General features: G+C 42.9%; 1 protein-coding gene across 1 annotated transcript in view; it reads right to left on the bottom strand.

The window, feature by feature from the left end:
- Positions 1–25,966, bottom strand: part of MTHFD2L (methylenetetrahydrofolate dehydrogenase (NADP+ dependent) 2 like) — a 277,906-nt gene that overhangs the window by 159,402 nt on the left and 92,538 nt on the right. Inside the window, exons 5-6 of the mRNA XM_088448876.1 lie at positions 5,122–5,274; positions 23–130 (exon numbers count right to left, since the gene is read on the bottom strand). Coding sequence (XP_088305002.1) covers positions 23–130; positions 5,122–5,274 — 261 coding nt within the window. The remainder of the gene's footprint in view (positions 1–22; positions 131–5,121; positions 5,275–25,966) is intronic.

Raw genomic sequence — 25,966 nt, 5'->3', positions numbered from 1 at the left:
CGCAGTTATTACAGACACTTACCCCCAGGTCTTTCATGCCTTCCATCTGAATGCAGTAACATTGAAATAGGCATCCCAACATTCTTTGATCGTCCGGCAACTACTACATTTTTTCCAAATGTTTCTATTCCTAAGAAAAAAAGCATAAATATGAAAAGTTCAAAACTTTTATAGATGTAAGGATTTGTGTAAGATGTAAGGATTGTGCACATGACGGCTGCGTTTACTAATAGTAATACTGAAATATGTGTCCATCTGGGGCCTGATCCTGAACTGGCTGGAAATCAGGCCTATGTGCTCCTGTATTGGGGCTGAGTCACGCGCTGCTGCATGTTTAGCTGTAGTTGTGCCTGCAAATTTATGCTAATGCTAATAAACTCTTTCTTTGGTGTATAAGTGTGTCTCTAGATTGTTCAAGGACTGGAACACCGACTGTGCATTTTTAGATGTTTGAATTCTGCTTTGTACGTATTTAGCATCAGACGCACCAAGGAAACTAGCACCTGCCCTATGCTAGGTACAGAATCTCTATCAGAGTACGGCTCTAATGTAAGTGATTAACGTATGAGTTCACAACCAGTTCTGCGACACACCCATAACACGCCCATGATACTGTACCAGTGGCGTAACTTCATCTCAGTTGCCCGGAGGCAAGATAAATGTTGGTGCCACCCCACAAGGTTAAAACGGGGGGAGGGGGAGGAATATATGTAAAGAGCCTGTGTTTTATCACTCAGTCATGTTAGGGGGGGTTATATTTAAAGAGCATATGTTTTATCACTCAGTCATGTTAGGGGGGAGTTATATTTAAAGCGCATACTGTATGTTTTATCACTCTGTCATGTTAAATAATTTAGTGATAAAATATATGATCTTTAAATATACCCCCCCTAACATGACTGAGTGATAAAACATACAGTATGCTCCGTAAAAATATCATTAATAGATTATCCCCCCCTCCCTCAGCACCTACCCCCAAAGTCCTAGACAAGCCCCCCCCCCCACCATCACCACCACTGCCGACTCCAACGCCAGGCAACGACCCCACCCCACCCTCATCAGGCTTGGCTTGCCCAGACACTGAGACTGACAGACTTACTACAGTATATTGATTTTTACTTTCTGTCTCCAGTCACAGTGCCGCACAGCCCACACAGACACAGAGCCCGGGTCCAGTCCACTCTCCACTCACTGAGTCTGTCCGCAACTCCGCACTCCGCAGTAGTCACTGTCAGTGCCAGCCGCGCCGCAAACTATGTTGCAGTGTCGGACTGAGGCTCCTCAGAAGGGGCAGGCACAGGGTCGCAGCAGTCACATGATACGTGACATCCGCAGCCCGCCGCGACCAGAGAGACCACAGAGTGTAGTGGAGCAGGAGGAGCGCCGCTGATGCTGATCGGCGCTCAGCGTCTCCTCTGGCTCTGTTTCTGAAGAAGCCAGTAGCTCAGTAGCTGGTAGGCGTAGGTGGAACGCCTGCAGCTGGCGCCCGGCGGCAACTGACTCCATTGTCTCCGGGAGTTCCGCCACTGGACTGTACATCTCTGTGTATCTGGATAGTCGTCTTCCAGTCCGAGGAACACCCAATACATTTCTGATGTTGTGCGTCTCAATCGCTACTGTGTGTACACTACACACCATGGGACGTATGCACTGTGTGACTTTTTAGCTACTTCGACACAAAACCGACCATTTGCGCAATCATCAACTCAGGATTAGGCCCATTGCATGCATAGATAAAATTCAGTTCCGCATACTAGTATAGTTCACTAGTATGCGGAACTGTACACTTGTTGCGGTGCAGTGCTCCTTATGCGCACTTAATGTTTGCTACTTGTTGTCATTATCAGTGCACATCTGGACTTCCTTATACTATGTGCAAAAGACGTATGTACGCTTACATCCAGCTCTGCATAGCCCACAGTTCCTTCTACGTGCCCTCACTGAACTGTGCCTACAAGAGAATGCCCCATTACAGGCCAGTTACACCTCTCCAGTCATTAGTGTAGTCTGAGATGTGTACACTTGGTGTCAGAGCATGTGTATAGTGTTTAAAAACGCAAGGTACAATCTGCAAACTGGTGTACGTATAACTGAGCATCACGCTTAAGCTGGCCACACACTAGACCAAGTTACATCCAACCAGCCAACTTGTTGATTGGTTGGAATGAAAATCTGGTAACGTACGGGAGTAACTGATGATCAGCAATATGCTTCTAAATGCCAGAAACCAGATGATAATGGTCGTCAGACAATTTTGTTAAATGTTTGATCTAAACAATTTGTTCAAACAACAATTTGGGAGCAAATTGCTGATTGTCATTTGCTTTCATACCTTACCAGATTTTCATTCCAACCAATCAACTAGTTGGCAGGTTGGACAGATAATCTGTAGATGTGTGGCCAGCTTAACAGTGTTTATCCAACTATCAGTGATATTTCATAAACTACTAATCTAGCTGGTGAAGGCCACACACAAACCATTAACAGTAAGTTGGCCTAATGTTGACACAGAGCCGACCCTAGCCAATTTGGTGCACTAGGCAAGATTTCAACTGGTGCCCCTTAGCATGTGTGTGTGTGTATATATATATATATATATATATATGTATGTGGATGTAGTTAAGATACCACTGCACCTATCTTAATCACGATGCCTAGCCGAACAAGGTAAGGCCGGGACGCCCTTAGCGTTAGCCGTGGGAGGAGAGGGTTAGGTTTAGGCAGCGTAGCGGGGTTAGGGTAATCTTTTTTGGGGGGAGGTTAAGGTTATGCAACACTGGGGGGGTTAGGCACTAAGGCATACCTCCCAACTGTCCCGCTTCCAGCGGGACAGTCCCGTGTTTATGGGACTGTCCCGCTGTCCCGCCCGCGGACCGCAGTGTCCCGCGGTGGGGTGGAAGTTGGGGAGAGCACACCCGCTGCTCTGCCTAGCAGAGCAGTGGGTGTGCAGAAGGTGAACAGATGCCGTGCGCATCGCACGGCATCTGTTCACTAGCGTAGGGAGAGCCCGGGGGGCTGCCCAGCATCTCGGAGAGTGCTGGGCACGCCCGCTATAGTGACGAAAACGGGGGGAAGCCGCGAGGCTCCGCCCCAGTTTCATTTGGCTCCGCCCCCTTTCCAGAAGCACCGCCCCTTTTCCGGGCGCACGCGCCTTCGGCGCGCACCCTGTCCCTCCTTCCCATCTCCAAAAGTTGGGAGTTATGCTAAGGGGGGAGGGTTAGGGTGCAAGAAGCCGGCATTACATCACTTTCACCAGCAAAGAAAAAAGCACTCACGTTTAGATGATGAAGTGTTTATTCACATAGACATCAGTGTTCAGTCATGCAGAGCTGGATTAAGGCTTTAGGGGGCCATGGGCACTTAAGACTGGGGGGCCCTAAAGAGCATAATTTGGGACACGTGTTCTCGAGCACAAGCCTTTGGAGCGATTATTTACACAAAGGACAGCTACTTCAATAAAAGCTGTCCTTTGTGATGTGAGGACTTATCACCAGGAGTCCTACTTCACATGTGCGGCCGCGGGGGACAATGTGAGGGATACTATTTGATTCCTTTTGAGGAGTTAAGCGTAAAGAAGTGGTAAGTATTAAAAATATGGGTACAGGGTGTTTGGTGTATGACCCCCCTGTGTGCCCCGCACACCCTGCACCCATTATATTAACGTCCCTGCCCACACATACATAAATACACTTAGGGGCCCATTTATTAAGGATCGCATTTTGCAATGCGATCAGGGCATGCAGTACCGCCCATGATCGCATTGCAAAATGCGATCATACCGGCCGAAATGATCCGGCACATGCAGGGAGACGGGCCCCGAAAACAGCCCGTCCCTGCGATGTTGCCGGAGCGCATTCCGGGCTGCTGCGCATGCGCAGTCCCGCGGACTGCACATGAGCGGCGCCCATTGCCAGCGGAGGGATCTGGAAGATCCCTCCGCCGGCTGAAATGCGGTGAGTGCCCATAGGACACAGCGGCTAACGCTATCCTCAGATGGCGTTAGCTGCTGGGGTCAATATCGGGAATGCTTCGCATTCCCGATAGTGATACATTTGGCAGCATCGCATCTCCCATAGAAACCTATGGGGAGGCGGCTGCCGGCGGCAATGGAGGGATCGCAGCAGGTATTGGAGATACCTGCTGCGGTCCCTCCTTCATACATTCGGGGGATACTGAGTATTTGAGGTAAACCCCCGAAAACTGTTTTTTTTACTGGGAATTTACCTCAAATGCACTTTAATAAATGGGCCCCTTATACTTACAGACACATATATATATACACAGTCACACACACTTATACACACTCACATCCATAAATTCAGTTACAGATACAACTACATACATACACACACTTACAGACAGGAAGTATAGTGCCATCCCCCCCTCACCTTACAGGACACAGGTACACTACACTCATTGTAAAGGTAGCTCCTCCATCCCCTCCTCTCTCCCATGCTGTGCTGGCCTGGTGACACTGAGTGCCGTGTAGCTCCGCCCCCTGCCCGACTTCCCCTCCTTTTCAGTCTCCCTAGCTCTAAATGCCGTCCTGCTTCACTGGAGCTGTAATAAATGGCAGGGGGGCCCTGAGAGAGGGGAGCAGGGGTGAAGTGCCCCTTATGCTCCCCCTGAATCTGGCTCTGCAGTCATGCATTATTACTGCAGCAGCAAAAGCCCGAAGACCTACTAAAAAGCTCATTGGTTGGAGTGTGTCAGGTGTGTGGGCGGGGCATTAAATGTAAACAAACAGCCCCGATCCTCTGTGCTGGCTGGGCTGTCAGAGTGAGCTCACTGCAGTGCTCTGTATCATCGGTGCTGTAACGGAGGTAACACACACTAAACCACCAATGAAACAAGTGTAATAAAGCAGCCGCTCTACAGCGCACTGAGCTCCGATTGTGGCAGATTCTGGGGGAATTGCAGAGCCGTGGGATGCCCTAAGGCATTCCAGATGCCCTAGGCATTCGCTTAGAATGCCGATGCCTAGGGCCGGCTCTGTGTTGACACATGTGGACACGAAACAATCAGCATTTCATAAAAGTAAAAAAGGGGGAGATTTTAGATGTATATAAATTATAAAATCTAACCGGTCACTAATTCATCTATCCATGTCAGTCCCCTTACCTGTTCGTTGAATGATTTCCCAGACAGCAGCAGCAGTGGCAGGGATGATGGATGTCTGATCCATGCAAAGCCTTCCAATATTTACTATGTGGAAACCATCAACATCTTTTTCTGGGGCAACAGCATTACACACATCACTCTCATTGATATGCTCTGAAATATTAATTTGTAATTGATATATTAAGCTATTTGCTTAAAATGAATACAAATTAAATACAGCAATCCTTACAATTGTCTAACATCACAGTATATATGGTACATGTTATACAATGTTTCTTTTATGCCCATACATTTTCTCCAGGTCTATATAAATTCAAAATGTTGACAATGTCATGTCGACAATATGAATGTCGGCAATAGAATATTGACAGCCAAATTTGGGACAATTTTAGGGCCATGGCGCTGTGAAAAGGATTAGGGTCATGATCAGGCATACCCCCTCCAGAAATCCGCATGGTCGACAAACAGCCTGTCAACATTGTGAATGTTAACACGTTCTGCCACATCCTACAGATCGGCTGTAACAGCCTGCGTTGAATTTAACTTATGCCCACTTGCTACGCTTCCCCTACAGTAGTATTTTTTAAGCATCAGGAAGCAATTTGCTTCCTTTCTGTGATGGTGTGGAGGATGTGTGTTAGGTCATCATTCATTTTTATAGTCTGAAATGAAAGGCTATTTAAAAGGAAAGGAGATCACATTGTTACTCAGCAGATAAAAACAAAGCAGGCCATTGCTGATATTTCTACTTTAATAGATAAAGAACTCTCGCTTCAGGTGGAATAGCCAAAGGAAAGGTCAAGTTCCAGGAGATTGAGACCAGAAAGAGTACAAGGAGAGACAATGCCAACACCTCTTGATTTTAATGTGAGTGTCCTGAATAGCGCTAATTATAGCAATCTCCAGCGCACTTTCATGAACCATGTCACTTAGTGAGCTGACGTGTTTTATGCTCCTAGGTCTTCATTGAACATGCTTGCAGGTTGAGATGGCCGCCTAGATCCCAGTGTCACTGGAATGCTACTGCAAATGCAGCTTTAGAGCTTTCTCAAGTCAGATCACCACCCCCTAGTTCCTTAAAAAGAAACTCACCGACAGTCAGCGCTAGGTGATTGCTCTCTGATCTTTGATACCTGTGCACAGCCTGCAAATTTAGTAGGTGTTTCTGGTATCTGACCTTAGCATGTTGTTTGATTATTCTTCTGCCTGCTGCCTTGCAGATTTATCTCTGTACTGACCTGGTTTTTAAGTGGACTTTGCTTGTGCTCCATTTATCTGCTTGTTGTGTAACAGACCTTAAGATAAACAGTTTGATTATGATTGTGCTTCTTCCTTGTCTGCCATTGCGGAGTATTGGACTGCCTGAACACGAGTTACTATGTTCCCAAAACTTTTAGACATTTGAGCAACATTTCTATATTATATTACTGTTGTTGATCACATTCCACTGCTATATATATATATATATATATATATATATATATATGGGTTTCTGCTATTGGAGTTCTCTCTGATTTTATGGAGTTATATTTTACTCTCATTTCTGTGACAGTGAGAGTCAATAACTACTAGGTCAAGGAATCTTTCACAATACATGAAAAATACTTATTGAGCCTAAATCCAAGTACATGTGAATGGATATTATAAAACCTGAGTTTTACATTACATTGCATTGTCAGGTTCCTGTATTTTTCAACCATAATTTGGGAAAATACAGTTAGGTATACATTTTCCACAGATGCGCAAGCTATAGAAGCAATAGTTGGCCTGATTCTGAGTGGTACGCAAAGTGACTGGTTTTGCATGAAGCCAAAGTAACCTGACTTACTACTAGGGGTGTGCACCGGACACTTTTCGTGTTTTGTGTTTTGGTTTTGGATCTGGATCTTTCTTCGTGTTTTGGATCTGGATTGGTTTTGCCAAAACCACCCTTCCGTGTTTTGGGTTCTGGGTTTTGTGTTTTGGATCTGGATTTTTTCTTAAAAAATAAAAAAAAAACGCTAAAATCACATAAATGGGCCTTTTTTTGTTCCTACGCTATTAATAACCCCAATAACATTAATTTCCACTCATTTCCACTCTATTCTGAACACCTCACACCTCACAATATTGTTTTTAGGCCAAAAGGTTGTACCGAGGAAGCTGGATGACTATGCTAAGCGACACAAGGGGGCGGCACAAACACGTGGCCCATCTAGGAGTGGCACTGCAGTGGCAGACAGGAAGCCAATCAGCGTTATGGTGCCCATTTGCATGTAGCACGAACCCGGGAGATCCGTGCTACATGCATCTGTGTGATTGGCACAGAGCAATGACAGGTCCGTGAGACCCGTCTGTGCTGCTGTGGTAAAAAAAAAAAAAAAAACCTGTGTAAAAAAAGAAAAAAATGGTGTGCACCCCCCCAAAAAAGAGCAACCAGCCCCGGGCATTAGTAACCCAGTGCTGGGTGTGCTTAAATACAGGGGACAAACGACGTAGGGGTCCCCTGTACTTAAGCACAACCAGCACCGGGCTAGTCAGAACCAGCGCTGGTTGCCAAAATACGGGGGACAAACGACGTAGGGGTCCCCTGTATTCTGCGCAACCAGCTCTGGGCTCTGATCCGGTCCTGGTTCTGGAAATATAGGGGACAAAAAATGAGTAGGGTTCCCCTGTATGTTCCAGAACCAGCACTGGACTTTTTCTAGCGGGGGGCTGATGCCACAGCCAGGGGAGCCCTTTCACCGGGCCCCCCAGCCGCAGCATCAACCCTGACCGCTAGTCAGCCCAGGCCGGGGATCCCTGGAGAGCTGGGGACCCCCCCAATAAAGGGGTCACCCTCTCCAGGGCACCCCAGGCCCAGGCTGATAGCCCGGGGCTATCCCCGCCACCCCTGGTGGCGGTGGGTGGCGGGTTGATTGTGTGGTGTGGTGTAAATAAAGAATATCAAACATTGTCTTTACAAGTAGAACTGCAAGTCCCAGCTAGCCTGCCCCGCATGCTGGTACTTGGAGAACCACAAGTACCAGCATGCAGGGCATTAAGGGCCCACTAGTACCTGTAGTTCACCTGTAAAAAAAATGTTTAAAAAAACACAGGACACACACACCGTGACAGTATAAGTTTATTAAACATACATACACACACACACATGTACACATACTCACCTATGTAACCTGTAGCATCGGTCCACTTGTCCGGTAAAGTATCCCTAGGGGACCTGTGAAAAAAAACATACTCACCATCTCCTATGCGAGGTTCTGTCCTCTTCGTTCCAAAGTAGGCATCCCCGGACTTGGCAAAAAAAAAAAACGAAAACGCGATCCACTAACTTAGTACCGTTCTATAGAACGGTACTTCCCGAATGAGAGCTTAGCGGCGGGGTATCACCATGGAAACCCCGCTGCTAAGCGTTCATTGGCTGAGAGAGGTCATCTCCCGTCTCTCAGCCAATGAACGGCTCCCTCCATTGTAGTCAATGGTGGGAACCGCAGGGTAAACTTTAATAACCTTGCGGCTCCCAGCATTGACTACAATGGAGGGAGCCGTTCATTGGCTGAGAGAGACGGGAGATGGCCTCTCTCAGCCAATGAACGCTTAGCAGCGGGGTTTCCATGGTGATACCCCGCCGCTAAGCTCTCATTCGGGAAGTACCGTTCTATAGAACGGTACTAAGTTCGTGGATCGCGTTTTCGTTTTTTTTTTTTTGCCAAGTCCGGGGATGCCTACTTTGGAACGAAGAGGACAGAACCTCGCATAGGAGATGGTGAGTATGTTTTTTTTCACAGGTCCCCTATGGATACTTTACCGGACAAGTGGACCGATGCTACAGGGTTACATAGGTGAGTATGTGTACATGTGTGTGTGTGTGTGTGTGTGTATGTATGTTTAATAAACCTATACTGTCACGGTGTGTGTGTCCTGTGTTTTTTTTAAACATTTTTTTACAGGTGAACTACAGGTACTAGTGGGCCCTTAATGCCCTGCATGCTGGTACTTGTGGTTCTCCAAGTACCAGCATGCGGGGCAGGCTTGCTGGGACTTGCAGTTCTACTTGTAAAGACAATGTTTGATATTCTTTATTTACACCACACCACACAATCAACCCGCCACCCACCGCCACCAGGGGCGCTATCAGCCTGGGCCTGGGGTGCCCTGGAGAGGGTGACCCCTTTATTGGGGGGGTCCCCAGCTCTCCAGGGATCCCCGGCCTGGGCTGACTAGCGGTCAGGGCTGATGCTGCGGCTGGGGGGCCCGGTGAAAGGGCTCCCCTGGCTGTGGCATCAGCCCCCCGCTAGAAAAAGTCCAGTGCTGGTTCTGGAACATACAGGGGAACCCTACTCATTTTTTTCCCCTGTATTTCCAGAACCAGGACCGGATCAGAGCCCAGAGCTGGTTGCGCAGAATACGGGGGACCCCTACGTCGTTTGTCCCCCGTATTTTGGCAACCAGCTCTGGTTCTGACTAGCCCGGTGCTGGTTGTGTTTAAGTACAGGGGACCCCTATGTCGTTTGTCCCCTGTATTTAAGCACACCCAGCACTGGGTCACTAATGCCCGGGGCTGGTTGCTCTTTTTTTGGGGGGGGGGCACGCCATTTTTTTCTCTTTTTACACAGGTTTTTTTTTTTTTATTTACCACAGCAGCACAGACGGGTCTCACGGACCCGTTAGTGCTCTGTGTCAATGACACAGATGCAAGTAGCACGGATCTCCTGGTCCGTGCGTGCATCTGTGTCATTGAAATACACAGCAGCACAGACGGGTCTCACTGACCCATCTGTGCTCTGTGTCACTGTCAATCACACAGATGCATGTAGCACGGATCTCACGAGTCCGTGCTACATGCAAATGAGCACCATAATGCTGATTGGCTGAGAGCCGTGACAGACGGCTCTGTCAGCCAATCAGCACTTTGCCCATTAAAGGCAAAGGCATTTTTTTTTAAATGGCCGCTCGAGGCAAAACCTCGAGATCCGACAGCAGATCTCGAGGTTTTGCCTCGGGAGAGGGATCCGGGGCAGACAGGGAGATCCGAGCTTGGGCTCGGATCGCCCCGGATCCCCGAAGTTCGGGTGGGTTCGGTTCTCAGGGAACCGAACCCGCTCATCCCTACTTACTACCTTATGATAATGCATTATTTCGTTCAGCTAATGGGAGAATACATCCATCTTACATACATCATACATGCATCTTCACACGGGAAGCTGCGCCGCCCACTGATGTTACTCTAACCACCGCAACCATCATCATTATTGTCTGCTCTTGACCCAGCCCCATGCTGGACACGAGATCTGTCAGGAAAAGCTTTCCCTCTTCTGTGTGACTCAGAATCGCACCGAGGGCCTGATTCAGAGCCGCTCGTAAGCAGCCGCTCGTTCGTTCCGAGCGATGTTCGCACATCTACACATGCGTATGGGTTTTAGTACGCATGCGCGAACCAGTCAGCGTGGTCAGAAATCGTGTGCTTGCAAAATAGCGAATGCCTGCTAATTTGAGTGACAGGATGAGGCGTTTGTGGGTGGTAACAGGGGAAGGTGCTTGAAAACGGGGAATGGAGATCCGAACGGCGTTTTAAGGGTGTGCATAATTAACAAAGCAGCGTCATTGACCACGTCACTTGGTTGTCTTTTAGCTTGAACTGCTCGCATGATTGCTGAAGGAAAATGCTACCACAAGCACTGCGAGCAGTTCAGACGCCGTTCGATGTACTCGATTAAACTAATAAATAGCGGATATGACGTATGATGCGAGCGGCCAGGAGGCGTTTTTTTCAAAATATCGAGCGCATGTTTTGTTCGCTCGTTCAGACATAGAGGCGTCAACAGACCGCAAAGAGCGAGCGCTTCATTTAAATATCCGGCCCCTTTTTCAGAACGACTGTCCGCAAATAGTGTTCGGCTCTAAATCAGGCCTAGAGCTTTAGTTACACGCCCATGACACTTTCACGAGACACATCTTGCATGTTTCCGCCAATTGCCACACAGGTTGAGCCCATTTCATGTAAAGCGAGATCGAGGATCAGAATCCATCGTAGGCACGCAAAAAGCATTAACTTGCTGTTGCGCATGTGCTGTATAGCAAAACTCGTTATTTGCATCAGTAACAGAATATCTGTCTGGCTCAGAATCTGCCCAGTGACACTACCTGCTATTAATATAAAAGGATATATAAATGTCACAGCTTCACTGTGGACAGAAATTATAGAAATGTCCATCCTGTTTGTATAGTCATATACATAGAGAAACAATAGCTCTCATAGTGTAATACTAAGTTCCAAAACAATGCTCACCTAATATATCAAACTGAAGCTGCATACACACGGTACGATATCCATGAACGATAACGATATTGTTCAACGATAAATCATTCATATTGTTCATTTTTATGCAGCGAACGACCAATGAGACCCTCCGATGCGTGTTCCCACATGGACGATAACGATATCTATGGTCTTCCGTACATGCAGGCCAACTTGGACGATTTCAGACAGATTTTACCTGATCAGAGATGTGGCAGGGTGACTTCACTGAAAGATATCTATCATAGATGTCTTTCAGTGTGTACACCCAATATTGTTTGTACTGCACTACAGAAAAGCTCAAGGGAATTCGTTCAGCGATATCGTTGGTTGTGCAGATCGTACCGTATGTATGCAGCTTAACACAGATGGATTTCATAAAAGCTTTACATGAACTTTTTGATGTGGAATTTCTTTTGATATTGGATGACTTACGCTTTCACAATAGAGGCTTAAAGAGACAAAGAGAAACCCTAATTTGTAAATTTAGATAATATTGTAATTTTATAATAATAAGATTACCCTCAAATTAAATCTGAAAGTTTGCAGTTAAAGCAATCTTGTTTATTTCATTTCAAAGCCATTGTGGTGGTGAATAGAGGCCAAAATATGAACATTCTGTCAATGTCCCAATATTTATGCACCTGACTGTATGTCATTATGACCAGGCAAACAGGACTAGAGAAGAGGAAATAGATGAAGCCTAGAATGCTGACTGTGCTGTAAGTAAATGTACAAAAATCATATTATGTCCTGTATTATTGACAAACAGGATTCCATTTTAAATTAATTACAAGCTGTAGTGTTGAAGAGTGACATTGCTTACATTCTGATATAGTTTTCTCAACCTACGCTCAAGAAAATAGTAAAACTAGTCATCTCTAGGTCCATTCATAAGCACTACAATTGTCAGCCCAACATTCCTTCTGAAAAAGTCCATGTTGACGGTACTGCCTCAAGATGCTGTAGCCATTTTATATATATAATTGTTATTTATTACCAGTTATTTATATAGTGCACACATATTCTGTAGCCCTTTACAGAGAATATTTACCCATTCACATCAGTCCTTGCCCCATTTGCACTTACAATTTAGGGGCCGGATTCAATGCGCCGCGATAACCCATTACGCCTGTAAATTTGACATTTTATACCCACACTTAATGTGGATATTGCCAGTCAGAATGACCACGCAAATGCAAGAGAAAGCCTTTTCCAAATGAATTGCGCATTAAGCGGGAGCGCGCATACATGCGTTAAGTGAAATTACCGGGCGATATGCGCATTAATTTAATACGCAGTAAAAAATTTTATCTGGGCTATTTGAATTCGGGACTATGGGCCTGATTCAGCAAGGAACGCAGTTGCATATACACATGCAATTGGTCGATTGTTGTGTACTGCGCATGTGTAGCATCGCAGTGCGAGAACCAGCCGCTGCAATCGGGACTAAGATTGCAGAGGATACACAGACTCATGGCAGAGTGATTGACAGGAAGTGCCATTTGTGGGTGGTAATGGGGGGGGCTTTCCAGTGCGTTTCGACGGTGTTGCAGGGGCGTGCACAAATTAGCCACTGCGATATTAGAGGCCACCTGAGGCCTCAAAGCATGCGCTGAAGTAAGCAAATCCTGAGTAAGGTCTGGGCTTCATTAACTGTCCGATGTTACTCAATGTAACAGATTGTTTCTCTATGTTGGCCAAGTACACAGATGTGAGTAAGGGGAAGTGGGCGTCCTTATGTCAGGCTGTGATCGCAATGCGAATGCACACATTTACATGTCACCGCTGATATTAGCAACTGCGTTGCGTGCGTATAAGCAGGATAGCGATCCATAGTGAATCAGGCCCTATGTTCCCTACCACATGCAAACATACATACACACTAGGTTTGGGGAAGGAGCAAGTGGAGCATCTGGCCATCAGAAATAGGTTGGGGGTATCTGCTTTACTCTAGCCACCACAACAGGGAGGTGAACTCAACACTCAAGGACAAGGTTTGGAAACAGCTTATTTGTGTTCCACAGATTGGATCTCAAGGAAAGATACCAATCAGAAAAACCAAGCCAGTGAACTCTGAGCCGAGGTAAGTGTCAACTGGGAACGTGTGCATCAAGTTGGTACATCCAAGGCATCCTTCTAGGTACATCATAGTGCATGTTGCGGGGTATATTACATTGTTTCACAATTTATATTGTGTGGATATTGCTTGGCACGTTACATGTTGTAAATACTTATTTGTCCTACTGCACATGCCAAGTATTCACTAACCCATGTTATGTGCCTTATGTTATGCACTGCAGTCTGCTGGGCATTGATAAGGTAGTGTTCTCTGGAGTACATGTATGCACCCTTTGAAATTGTTGTTTTTCTCTTTCTGGTCCCTTACATAATGTAAAACTGGCTTTGACTTTGCTGCATTTATTGTACTTAGAAATCTTGCTCTATTGGTTTGCAGCAAGTATCAAGTCTTTGCATGAGAGTGAATGTAAGGAATGAAAGAGTGGGTGGATTGGTAGTCAAATTTTAGGAGATGAGAAAGGCTAATATAGCTTGAAGACAAAATGTTTTTGGAGATATTTAAGTAATACCTCCAAAAGTAGATAGCAGGTGTTCTACAGAAAATAACAAGCTACGCAGCATAGCAGTAATAAAACGCCTTAAGATACAAATATCTCTCGGGGATTCAGCTGCCGCAGTGAAAACATTTTAATAATCAGGTGTAACTGACAAAGAAAATTCTGATACTAGGTATGAGCGTTGTGGCTAAATTTAACACCTACGATGCATTTCTTTTCATGTGCACATATGATCTGACCCTGATATCACCCCTGTTAGTAAATCAAATAGGTTTATCATTATTATTTGGGAATCTGTACACACTGCCATGTTAGCTTTTCATTTACTTCTATGGTACTCTCATGATTTTTGTTCATGTTTTTTACTTTCAAAGGTAGTAATATTTTGTATAATAAAGATACAGTGTCAATCGGATTCTCTTTGTTTTATTGAACTTTGTGAAATCACGACAAAATATTAACTGTGAATTTCAAAAGCAGGAGTAATACAGATGAGCAATACATAATCATCAGTATCAATACCTGTAAGTACAAGGATGTTTACAAGATGGAGTGTAATGTGTTAGGTATGGAGTTTTCATAAAAGCTTTTATCACAGTTATGAATGCATGTTGAGCCTCTGTAGCCCATCGGAAGATGCAAGTTGGGTAATGCTACTGCACATGTTTAAGGAACGGTAAGTCAATGCAGAGACGTAAAGAGCCAGAAGATGGAGGGCCTCCACAAGAGGTACTGTAGAATGCCATTTGAACTGTTGTTTAAGGTGATAACCCAGTTATTTCCTCAAACTCTAAAGCTCAGGTTCCGAGCCAAAAGAAATTTGAGTCCCAGTTAAGATTTCAAGGGAAGAATTGCAACAAGCATACATGTTTGCATAAAGTTCTGTCATGAAAAAGTTATTGTTCTTGTCCTCCAGTTAACACTGATTATATTGAGCCAGCCATGGCATTACAAGGAATTCATGAAAATTTTGAAAGTGGACCAAGTTGAGAACAAGTACACCTAGTGATTGGCAGCAATATTGACTCGTAATGTCCAGGATGCCATAGTAATTGCTCCAAAAGTGAAGGATGACTCCTCAAACGTTTGCAGTGAAACAGTTGTTTTCCAACCAATACCGATTTTATGCCGTTTAGAAAAAGATTAGTAAAAGATCTGTGCATGACGTTTACCTTAGACCCTTAGACCCTGAGTCAAAGATAGCTGGTATTGTTCAGACTTTAAGTTGAAGAAAGTTATTACCTCTTGGAATGGTAGCTGAACTGAACATAGTCAAAGGGAAAGACCTGTTAGGACTTAGGCCATTGTCCTTTAAATTGCCTAGTCAAAGCTATTACCATGAGGGTAGAAATTGTTTCACACTGAGTACACACAGGAGATTTTACTGCAGTGATATTCTCATTCTTTGTTAATGGGCCATGAACCCTACCAAGCTGCATGGGCTCAGTGATAGTGGCAAGAGAACTCAGATTATAAGAAAAGGATGTGTTTTTAGCAATCTTTTCTCTTTCTTCATGTCATTATGTAAGACAGGCATGATGATAACACACTGAGAAATAAATCCCTTCAGTTCCTCAGAGGACCAATTCATGCCAGATCATCCTTGATCTCATGAATGAGACTTAAAACAAAATTGATAATGATCTATCCATTTCTCGAGCCTTGTCTTCTAGTACATCACAGATCTGGAACATTGTAGTACTGGGGTAGAGTGACTTCAACTGTAACACAAGAGTGAGGACCATCAAAAGCTGCTGCAAAAATTTGAATAAAATAAATTAATGAGCTGAGAATGTCATCTCCTCATTGCAGATATAGCAGGATTTCCAAACATGGACCTCTTCTTCAAAAGTGTGAGCATCATCCCCACATTCAGCAGATCTGAGGAGTCAGTGCATGGTTTCAAGATAAATAATAATTGACGGGATTCAGGCTCAAGTGACACACAAGCAGATGGTCCCCACTGAGGGAACTAGGGGAGGCTAAGCAGTGCCTGTACTGGTAATTTGAAGCTTGTCAAATATTCCTTGCAGAAAGTGATCTGTATTTGCATCTGCAGGATGTTTTGCACTGAAGAGATTTAGTACTTATGGTTACTGAGGAATCCACTTGTGTGGTCAGTTTATTATATAAGGTCTTGGATATTTTACAATAGTATACAGTAACAGCAATATATAATCGGTAATGTCAGGCTGTTTTCTAAAATGGAGTGTTGATATTCAGCCAATAGAATAGTCCAGAAGGTTAGCCAGGAGTCAGATCAGTTGTTATCTAAATCCAAAAGGTCAAAAAGCCATAGCAATAGTCATCGAAATCTAAAGGGTCCAGCACTGGTAATCAATCAGAAGAAGAGTGGAACAGGAGCACTGGTTTAGAGAAACTGGTTCAATAAACTCGCCCTCTGAAGCAGTCACTAAAACATTTTGTAGTTTGGTTGCAGTTTCTGATAAGCCCAAGAACAGCAAGGCTTTAACCATGCACAGAAATATGGAATCTTTGTGCTTGCAGGCATCATATATGTGGAGACATAGGGGCCTATTTATCATCACTTATTTTTTACAAATGCAGGTGAAAATTTAAATTGTCACCTACTTTTGTAAAAAATAAATGTCAGGGCCATTCATCAAGTTCAGAAAAAGCATTTTTTTCTGAACTTGATGGTGTTACTGAACGCCATCCTAAGATGGTGTTCAGCCCCCACTAATCTTCACAGGCTGCTGTTTACACAGCAGCCTATGAAGATTTACATGGCAGCCACAGCAGAGAGTCAGATGAGCCCATGGTGGCCGCGCGAAGGGGTTGTGGTCGGACACCGGAGGATGCGGGGGGAGGAGGTGAGACACAGCAGGGGTATAGAGTGGGAGGAAGGGAGGGAGGGAGAGTCATGCAGCATTAAGGAAATCCTTATGGACACCTCAGCTGCATAGGGAAAATTATCACTTTTCCGAAAAGCTGACTCCGCAAAAGAGCATCTTATCGGAAGTGATACTTTTGTGAGGCAAGCATGAAGAATGCCTCCAAAACAATTTTTTAAACTCGCAGCGAGTTTAAAACATAATTATCACTAGTTATAATTATGTCATAATGAATATGTCCCTTAGAATGTGCCAGAATCTACTTGCGACATAAGCATGAAGTTTTCAGGAATGACTTAATAATAAGTATTGCCCCATGATAAAGAAATGCTTATGGCCACCATTCTAAATCTAATAGAATTAACCCATAATAAAATAATTACTTTATATTGTCCCCATAATAAAATGCAATGATATCTCCCCCAATAACAAATTGTAAATTTATGCTACCTCTATTATAAAATAGTACAATTAATATTAGCTACATAATAAATAAGTTATTGCTTGCATGATTAATAAATTAATATTGTATCCCTAATAAACAATTACTTTATTTAATTTCTGTATTTGGACAGGCCAGATAACTCAAACTACATGTCTGTCAGAAACGTATCAAAAAGAAAATTAGCCTTTTTTCTATTGATTTGGCCAATACAACATGTGGTTTGCTCTAAACTGAAAATGGTTTGGGACTTTGCAATCCGCCACACATCAAATGTGGTTTTGTCAGGAGCAATGTTTGAATTCAAGATAGTAACAACAATAGTCTCAGTAGCATCTCCAATTAATCAACATACTGATTTTCTCATGGAGCTGTCTCCCACTGTGGTAATTAGAGCTTTATTGATCACAAGTGCTTTATATATGCATGTGCGACTCTCACAGGTCACTGCTTATAACGTTCAAACAAGTCTGTTATTGCTCTTCTTCTACCCGTGCTCCTGTGGCCTAATAGATTTTTACTATTTTGTACCTGATTTTAGTATAATTTTCCTAACCTCTGATTGTTTATGAGTTCTGTCTACTGTTTCTCCAATTGGAAATGTTTATTGACTACTCTCATTTTGCAGCCATTTCTAAAACTTGATAATTTACCATATTGCAACTTAGCTGCCTGCCCTGACCATTTACTAGTTTCACCTCGATGTTAGTTGTCTTTGGGCCTAATTCATTATGGATCGCAACTGCAAAAGCATGCGCAGATTGGCCGATGGTGCGCACTGCTGGTGCATGCACCGCATTGCATGTGCGTGATATGGCATTGCGATCGCACTGCAATCGCAGATCGAGGGATGGGTCCTCAGAATTTAGGAATGGTGATGAAATGGTTGTAGAAAAGCAGGCATGCCAGTTCGTTTGTACACCGTTACTTGGGCATGAATAAATTGAGCCACTGCAATGGCATACGCAGCTTGAGTACTCACTGCGTGCGATGACAGTTGTAATTTCTGAGTGAGGTCAGACCTGTTGTAATTGTGAGGGGCCAATGTTACTCAATGGTATCGATGTATGCGCAGGTCTGCGAGGCCTTACGGAAGTGTGAAAGCGGTAGTGGGCATCTCTATGTTGGCAGAGTAAAGTACGGAGCAATAAGTTGGGCAGAGTACTTTAAGAGTATTGAACCTTGAATGATCTCTATTAAATACTGCCCATGCACCATGTACCAATAGTATACAGTAGGAATAGACCCTAATTAGTATAATGCAATGTCCATAGCGGTTTAGAGTAAAATACAGCTGGGTGGCATAACACAGAAATTAAAGTTGGTGGCAAGTTCAGAGCAATGTATTAAGCATGACAGACTAGCTTAAGAATATTGAACTTGAATTGATCCGTCTTTATGAAATGCTACGCGTGCGTCTTCACACCAATGCAGATATGTATTCTTATAAATCACAGGACTCACATACCAAATAATGTAAACCTTTATTACACAGTCAGCTGCAGCTCTGAATTCATGACAAAACGCAGTTCAGTACTACTGTATAGTCTAATGAATGACAGGTTTCATCAGCCAATTAGCAGGCGACAGTTCAGAAGCTTCACTGGCTATTTGATGCATGTGCAGTGCAGTTTAGGAAAAACGACATCTGGTGGACAGAAAGTTGTATTATACTCTTCGACTTTTCCAGCGCCTCAGTACGTTATGTTGCGACTTACTGCAGCATGATGCGACTTAGAACGCCAAGCAGTGGCATGGCAGGGTGCGAATAACATGGCGCACTACATGGCATATGTAGCAAAGATGTAGCAGGACACATCTGTAGTAAGGCAACTGTTCCTCCAATTGGGCTGCATGATTGAAAACTCCAGCAGTAGGTGGCACAAAGAGAACTGTGTGCTTGCAAGTTTGGAGCACATCTCCTTATTATAGGAGGAGCTCACCAATTGATTGATGCATATGGTATGTGAGACTGTTTATACGAACAATATATAACAAGTCCTGAAGGAACCTATTACTAACAATGTCCATTGAATGTGAAAGACGCTTTTGACAGTTACACATTATTCTGGACTGTCTTTAGTCAGCCGATTACTAACACTCCCCATTGAATGTGAGAGACACCTTGTCTTATTAACAACTAAAAATTACTCTGGACTGTTTTTAGTCAGTATAAAAAGTATATTAACATCTGACTAACATATAAAGGTGCATACACACGTAACGATTTTTTGAACGATTTGTCGTTAACGTTCAATCGTTCAAAAATCGTTCAGTTTCTGAGTTATAACGATGAACGAAAATCGTTTAAGCACGCTCCCGTTTGTAGTTTGTAGTTCATCGTCCATTTCAGACTATCCAACATAACGATTTTCATTAAGGGAAGGAACATTTTTTGTTCATCGTTGTAAAAATCGTTCATTACACTTCAAAAAATCGTTCACTTTTTCAAGGGAAAATCTGACAGAAAATCGTTGGTTACAAAATTGTTACGTGTGTATGCACATTAAGGTTGCTTGTAATAACATAAGACAACTAACCTAAAAGGAGCTCAGTATCAAATACTTCCATTTAATCTGTGAAAAGCCTCACTTACTAACATCTCTGTGTAAATTCACAAGATATTTTCTAGATTATATGTTTTACTAATGTTTTTTTGTTGTGTGCTCACTAATGATTAATGATGCTGTTCGTTATTGACTAATGCTGCTGCTAATGATAATGATGCTGTTTGTTAAAAATACTGTTAACTCAGCTTTTTGGTAATTAGCACAGTAACTTGGTATATGTTTTTTGTTTCTTTTGTGTGGTTAATAAATTATCTTAAGTGAACTATTTTAATATATTGATTATATGTAATTTTATTCCTACTAGTTGAACTGTACTTTCCTTTTTTGGGGTCTAGTACTTCATAGGTGGGATATATTTTCAGGGAAGGTTGGCAGTAGCTTCTAGGGAGCTGCAGTTCAACTAGTCTATTGTTGTCACCAGTTAGACTAGCGCCCTTAGTTTTATATATATTGTTTTTGCTCAGGAAGAAGTATCCAGAGATCTTCAGATTCCTGCATTTGGTATCATATAACCCAGTATAAGGCTTCCTGATGCTGTAGATACATGGGTGATGGAAAGATGGTTAAAAACTTTACTAAGAGTTGTAAACTTTATTTTTAGCTCATACCTCGGTCGGCCGGTTCTGGGCAGCAATAAATAGTACTAATTATAACTTTACTTAAAGGAGACTCCCAGTCTTGGGATTTTAGTTTAGACCCAAAGAGTTCTGTATTTGCTTCAGCTGACTTACATTTTGAACAGCAAGTGAGGTTGCTCTATGATGGCCGTGATAGAGTAAGACCAGCAAAGGCCATCTTCCTATTTTATAGCAAGGCCGTAGCCTAGTTGAAATATATTGTACAAATTCAGACATTGTGCTACTGAATGTGAAAGGAATAATGTCAAAAGGAAATGGTATATATCAGCACAGAAAGTCAATATTACTATCTATTGCCTATTGTCCTCACTGTGGTACATTTTCATTTATCCCTATATGGGTGTGCACCACAGAATAGAGTCAGCTATGAAAAACAGGAAAGAAAAGCAAATTAATGGAAAGAGACCCTCACTTGATCTGCTGCCCTTATTGCTTGTGAGCATCCGAGCCCTGTCCTACATGCTTTTATATTGTAAGTTTTAACACTCTTCCTTTGATGATGTACATATGCTCAATATTTGGGTATCTCTCTTAATTGTATTTTTTTGTGATGTTTATGAATTGTTTTTTGTTTTTTTTGTTGTATTTCTTTTAAAATGTTTTATTAGGTTGTCAAAAAGTTTAAATAAATTTATGCAACTAGAAAAAGGTATACTAGTAGAACTCTTTAAATCATAAATACAACTGATAAAATGGAAATTACATATGTGCAGAAAAGGTGAACACTTATGAAGTTAAAACCAATAGCTGCTCTCTCCTTTATTCCTTTATAATGTTATACCTCTCATATTATACGACTTTCACAAATCTGTTTGTAATTTTATATATTCAGATGAACCATCCAGAATCTGCCTTCCTATTATTCTGAAGGGATAGTACTGACTTGCCAATACAGACAGGAAATTAGAACGGAATTGCTATGCCAAGACTTCCTCTTATGCTGCACCTCCGGCTGAGCCCATGCAGATTGGGGTCTTTTGTTTATCAACTGAAAAGAATCAGAAGTGACGTTCCTTGGGCTTCTGCCTATATTGTGAAGAAAAAGGTCATATTGCCAATAATGCCTACAGAAGTCCAGCAAACAACAACTGAGGAAGTACAGCTAGGCCAACAGAAATTCCCTTATATACAAAATTCATGACTGCTACCTTTAAAGGGTGCTTTGAATATATATCCCCTGAACATTGCATTTATTGACAGCTATACTTGGACTATAAATTAGACTAAACATTACAAATACCTGTTCTGTCTCTCCAGTGTGATATAGCTGTTTTTGGGGTGAATGGTGGCCAATTGTTTGGTGGTTCTATTGATTACAATACTCCTATAACTTTAGGGGTGGGATTATTGACTCTTTCTTTGTTGAAATACAGATATGTCCAGTTAAATCTTTGCCGAGTCACGCGCCCGCGAATGAGTACGTGCACTGTGTTCGCACTTGCGACCCCATAGGATTGCATGGTGGAGCACGCAGCAGCGGCTAATCGCATAGCACGATGCAATCGCTAAGGATGCAAGAGGACAAATCTGTACTCTATCATAGCAACTGGTACTAAGTTGAAAGAGAGGTAATCTTAGATCTTGTACCTCACCAGTAAGAGTGAGATTCTTTTTTGTCATTACAATAGAAGTTGAGTTACACTCCTGTATTAACAACAGAGGTCTCAACAAGATTACAATAATAAAATAAGTACCATTATGTCTGCCCTTTTTGATCACATTAGAGGTGCTGACCTATTTTTCTGAAATTGATGTCAGAGGTGTATATAATCTCGTCACATAGATGAATGGAAATCTGAACACTCATTCTGGTCATGATGAGATTTATTCAGGCTATCTGACTTATGTAATGCTATGTCATGTTTCCAGTCTTTGTAAATGACATATTCAAACATCTATTTGGTAAATGTATGACCGTCTATTTGGATGCCATTTTGATAACCTCTTCCTCTCTGGTAGAACATCATTACCAGGTGAGAACAGATTTAGAAAGTTTAGTCAAAACTACATATATGCAAAATAAGAGAAATGAGAATTAGAGATTGATAAAGTCACATTCTTAAACTACGCAATCTCGCCCAAGGGGTTCAGCATGGATCTAGTCAAGGTTCAGTCTGTTATAGATTGATCATTGCCCAACAGCCTTAAAGCCATACAATGATTCCTGTGCTTTACTAATAATATAGGCCATTCATCATGTCATTTTCTGCTATTGTAGCACCCATCATTGTTATGATAAAAAAAGACCAATTCTTTAGAGTAGTCACCCGAGGCAATAGCGGCTTTTGGCAATGCAGATTTCATTTTTAAAGCAAAAAAAAGTCTACAGTAATACAGCTGGCAGGAGGATACATGACTGGTAAAGGGTGCCTCTGACAGAACAGTTTAATGAAATGTGAATAATAAGATATAAAAATGCTAAACAATTTTTTTGGCGGGTAGTGGAACTATTGTGCTATATACGAACAGAGCACTAGAAGTGGTGTGACGTGTTACCGCCCAGGGTGCATACTGTTGCCCCCAATAAAATGCAAGGGTGGGGTGGGCGCAATGTTCTCTCTCACCCAAGTTACTAATATCTCTCGTTACACCTTTAGGTGCACCTGAAAATGTTCATAGGAGAAATTGTAAAAATGTTACTACTGAAAAACTGCTCAATTTATACTAATGTATTATATGAATCAGGACAGTGAGGGGACATCAGGACTGTGTTTATTACCTTTTTACATTTGTATATTTTTATTACATTGGATGGAGTGCTGTTAGAGATAAGGTTTTCCAAAAGAAGTGCAACTGAAGGTACAAAATGCCCCCATTATAAGTATAGGATGCATACCAACCAAATTGTGAGTTAAAGATTGGGACAAAAAGGGGACGTGGCCCCACCCCCACCTTCATCATTTCTATTACTCTGGAGGCTTGCCCCAGTACTTCCCGAGTAGTTGGGCTGACCCCAGGATCACTCCCAGACTGCTTAGATCCAAATATATATGAGCTTGGCATCTGTTCAGTACTCACCTGCTGCTCTTCATTGTACTCCACCAAACTCCCAAGGGAGGAACACTGCGGGCCACGGGTGGGACAGAGCGTGCCAGAAAAGCTTGACTGTTCCATTGGAATTTGACCGTTGGGAAGGTATGAAGATGTGGAAAGATCCTATCCTCTTGTAGGGACAAATACTATGTGCTCTTCCACAAAACAAGAAATGCCTCCTTAAATCCACATTCCTCTCTTATTTATCTCATTACAATAAACTGACATGCTAAATGAAGGAAAGAAAACACATCATGTCCCTAGTTCACACTCCGCAAATAATATCCACACCTAACTACTCTTATCGGGAGATGCAAACTTTTGTATCCCTGCCGACACTGCCACCTTGACCCACAAGTTACCCCTAAAAAGTTAGATAAACTCACACTTTAGTACATGTGGCGATAATACTATTAGCATCATGCGATTGCATCCGTGACCATCGCCATAAGTTACGGCGATTCACCAAAAGCCCATTTCATGACTACGTAGTTTGGGTGTTCTGGATAAAGTGCATATTATTTTAATTCCCCTAAAGGATATATTGCATTAGCTAGAACAGAGCAAATGGCCACGTGATAACTAGCCTGTGTAGATAAGCTTCCTGGATAACGTCTGCTCTCACTCCAGGTGGCCTGGCTCGAATACACACCTTACATTAGCCAGCTTCCTGCAATGAAATAACTTCTAAGCCAAGAGTATTATCTTAGGTTTGGGTCTTGTAGCTGGGCTAATTTGCATTCACACAAGAGTCTGTGAGAATAAAAGGCTTTTCTTTAGAGCCTGGGAAAGGTAGGGGCTGCTGAGAGAGGGGGCATGTGGAACTATAAGGCTCAGCAGTCCACACTGCTAGGTGTTCACTTAGTAAGTGAGATTTAAGTGCACCATTCCTCATACACACATTAATACGCACAATTGCACTGGTAACTAATCGCATATTAGCGAATGCATAAGATCGTGTATGAAAACGCTGGTTGTTAGCTTCATGCGCATGCATCTGCCCCAAGTTAACTAGCGTCTTTATATGAAACCCCGCATACTCACACATTACATATCCACATAAAAGGTTTAATAAGCTTTAAGGTATAAGATTTAAGTTTGTTCAGTTAGTATAAATGCTGTGAAATAAAGATTATTTGATAACTAGGGTTTTATACATGCTAAGTAAGCCGTGTTTGGTTTTGTACTGATGCGTACTCTTTCAACAGAATTCCGGTTTTATCGGTGTGGAGATCACATCATGCATTCTCAAATTATGGACCGCAGAGACTTCAAGCAACAAAATGTATATAATATGAACAACTGTTAGGATGTTGCAGGGGGCGGGAGGGCAGAGACCCCCAGTTGTTGGAGGCTGGGTTGAGCCTATTTGAACCAGCCTGTTAAACACTCTATAACAGATGCTTCCCCCATGGGAACCAATGGCATAAGCAACAAACTTCTCTATTGTCCTGTCTATTCTGGGGGGGTATAAATATGTGTGCTCCAACTCTGGGTTCTTAGTCTTCTTGCTGAATGCTGACTGAGGGGTTACTTGCTGATGCCTAACATCTGGACCAGAATGCGCTGCATATGTATACTGTACTTGGGTCTGTATAATTCCTTTACGCCGAATTGTGTCTGGATCAATAGCGTGTAACTGACTGTACTTTTACCTGAATAATACTTGTGCTTTGGAACCACAGATTCCAGGTCTTAAGTCTTTATTTATTGTATGACTGTGTCCTTAGAGGTTTATAGGTAGGCTATTAGAAGGTATAGGCAGGGGTATATAGAGGTTCTGATCCAGTATCATCAGATGGGGGCTCATCGAGTGAAGTCACTTACCTACTCACATGGCACATACGGCTATCGATATCTCAGCAAAGGGTGGAGTGGCCACATGCAGGGTTTTGCTGAAAAATCGCTATCCGTTTTCATGTGAGCAAAGGAAGCTGACTAGAATCCAGGGACAAGAGAGGAAAAAGTTTGTTTTCCTTTGTTGATAGAACCTAACGTTTAAAGGGGTGCCGCAGTATTAAGTACGCGGCTGAGTCACAGTTTTGCATATAGTAAAGACGCACTTTTGTGTACGCAGCTAAAAAGTTGTCATACGGTTGTGTGGTAGTCGCATTATTTTGTATGTGACTGGTCGCACAATAGCGTATACGTACTTCCGGTTGTGCATGGTGTTTAAACAAAACCATTGAGGTTTACATTTTTCAATTGTTATCAATATCTGGGTTAACGTTTGTTTTTCTGCACAGGAAAAAGTGTGTAACACTGAGTATTTGTTGTGAGTGTTTGTTGGTAAGGGTAACTTGTTCCCTACAGTTAGAGGTACCGTATGACCTTTAAAGGCTAGGTGCTAGCCGCTCGGTAAGCAGCTTACCGTTCAGTACACAGAGCAGGTGTATGGTTTGTTATTTTTGTTAGGGTCCGGCTCTCAGTGTGACTGCAGTGTTCAATAAT

This window comes from Taudactylus pleione, unplaced genomic scaffold (genome assembly GCF_031769625.1).
Source record: "Taudactylus pleione unplaced genomic scaffold, aTauple2 ptg000471l, whole genome shotgun sequence".
NCBI lineage: Eukaryota > Metazoa > Chordata > Amphibia > Anura > Myobatrachidae > Taudactylus > Taudactylus pleione.
The sequence above is the reverse complement of the archived record's forward strand: the minus strand, read 5'-3'. Positions and strand labels throughout refer to the sequence as shown.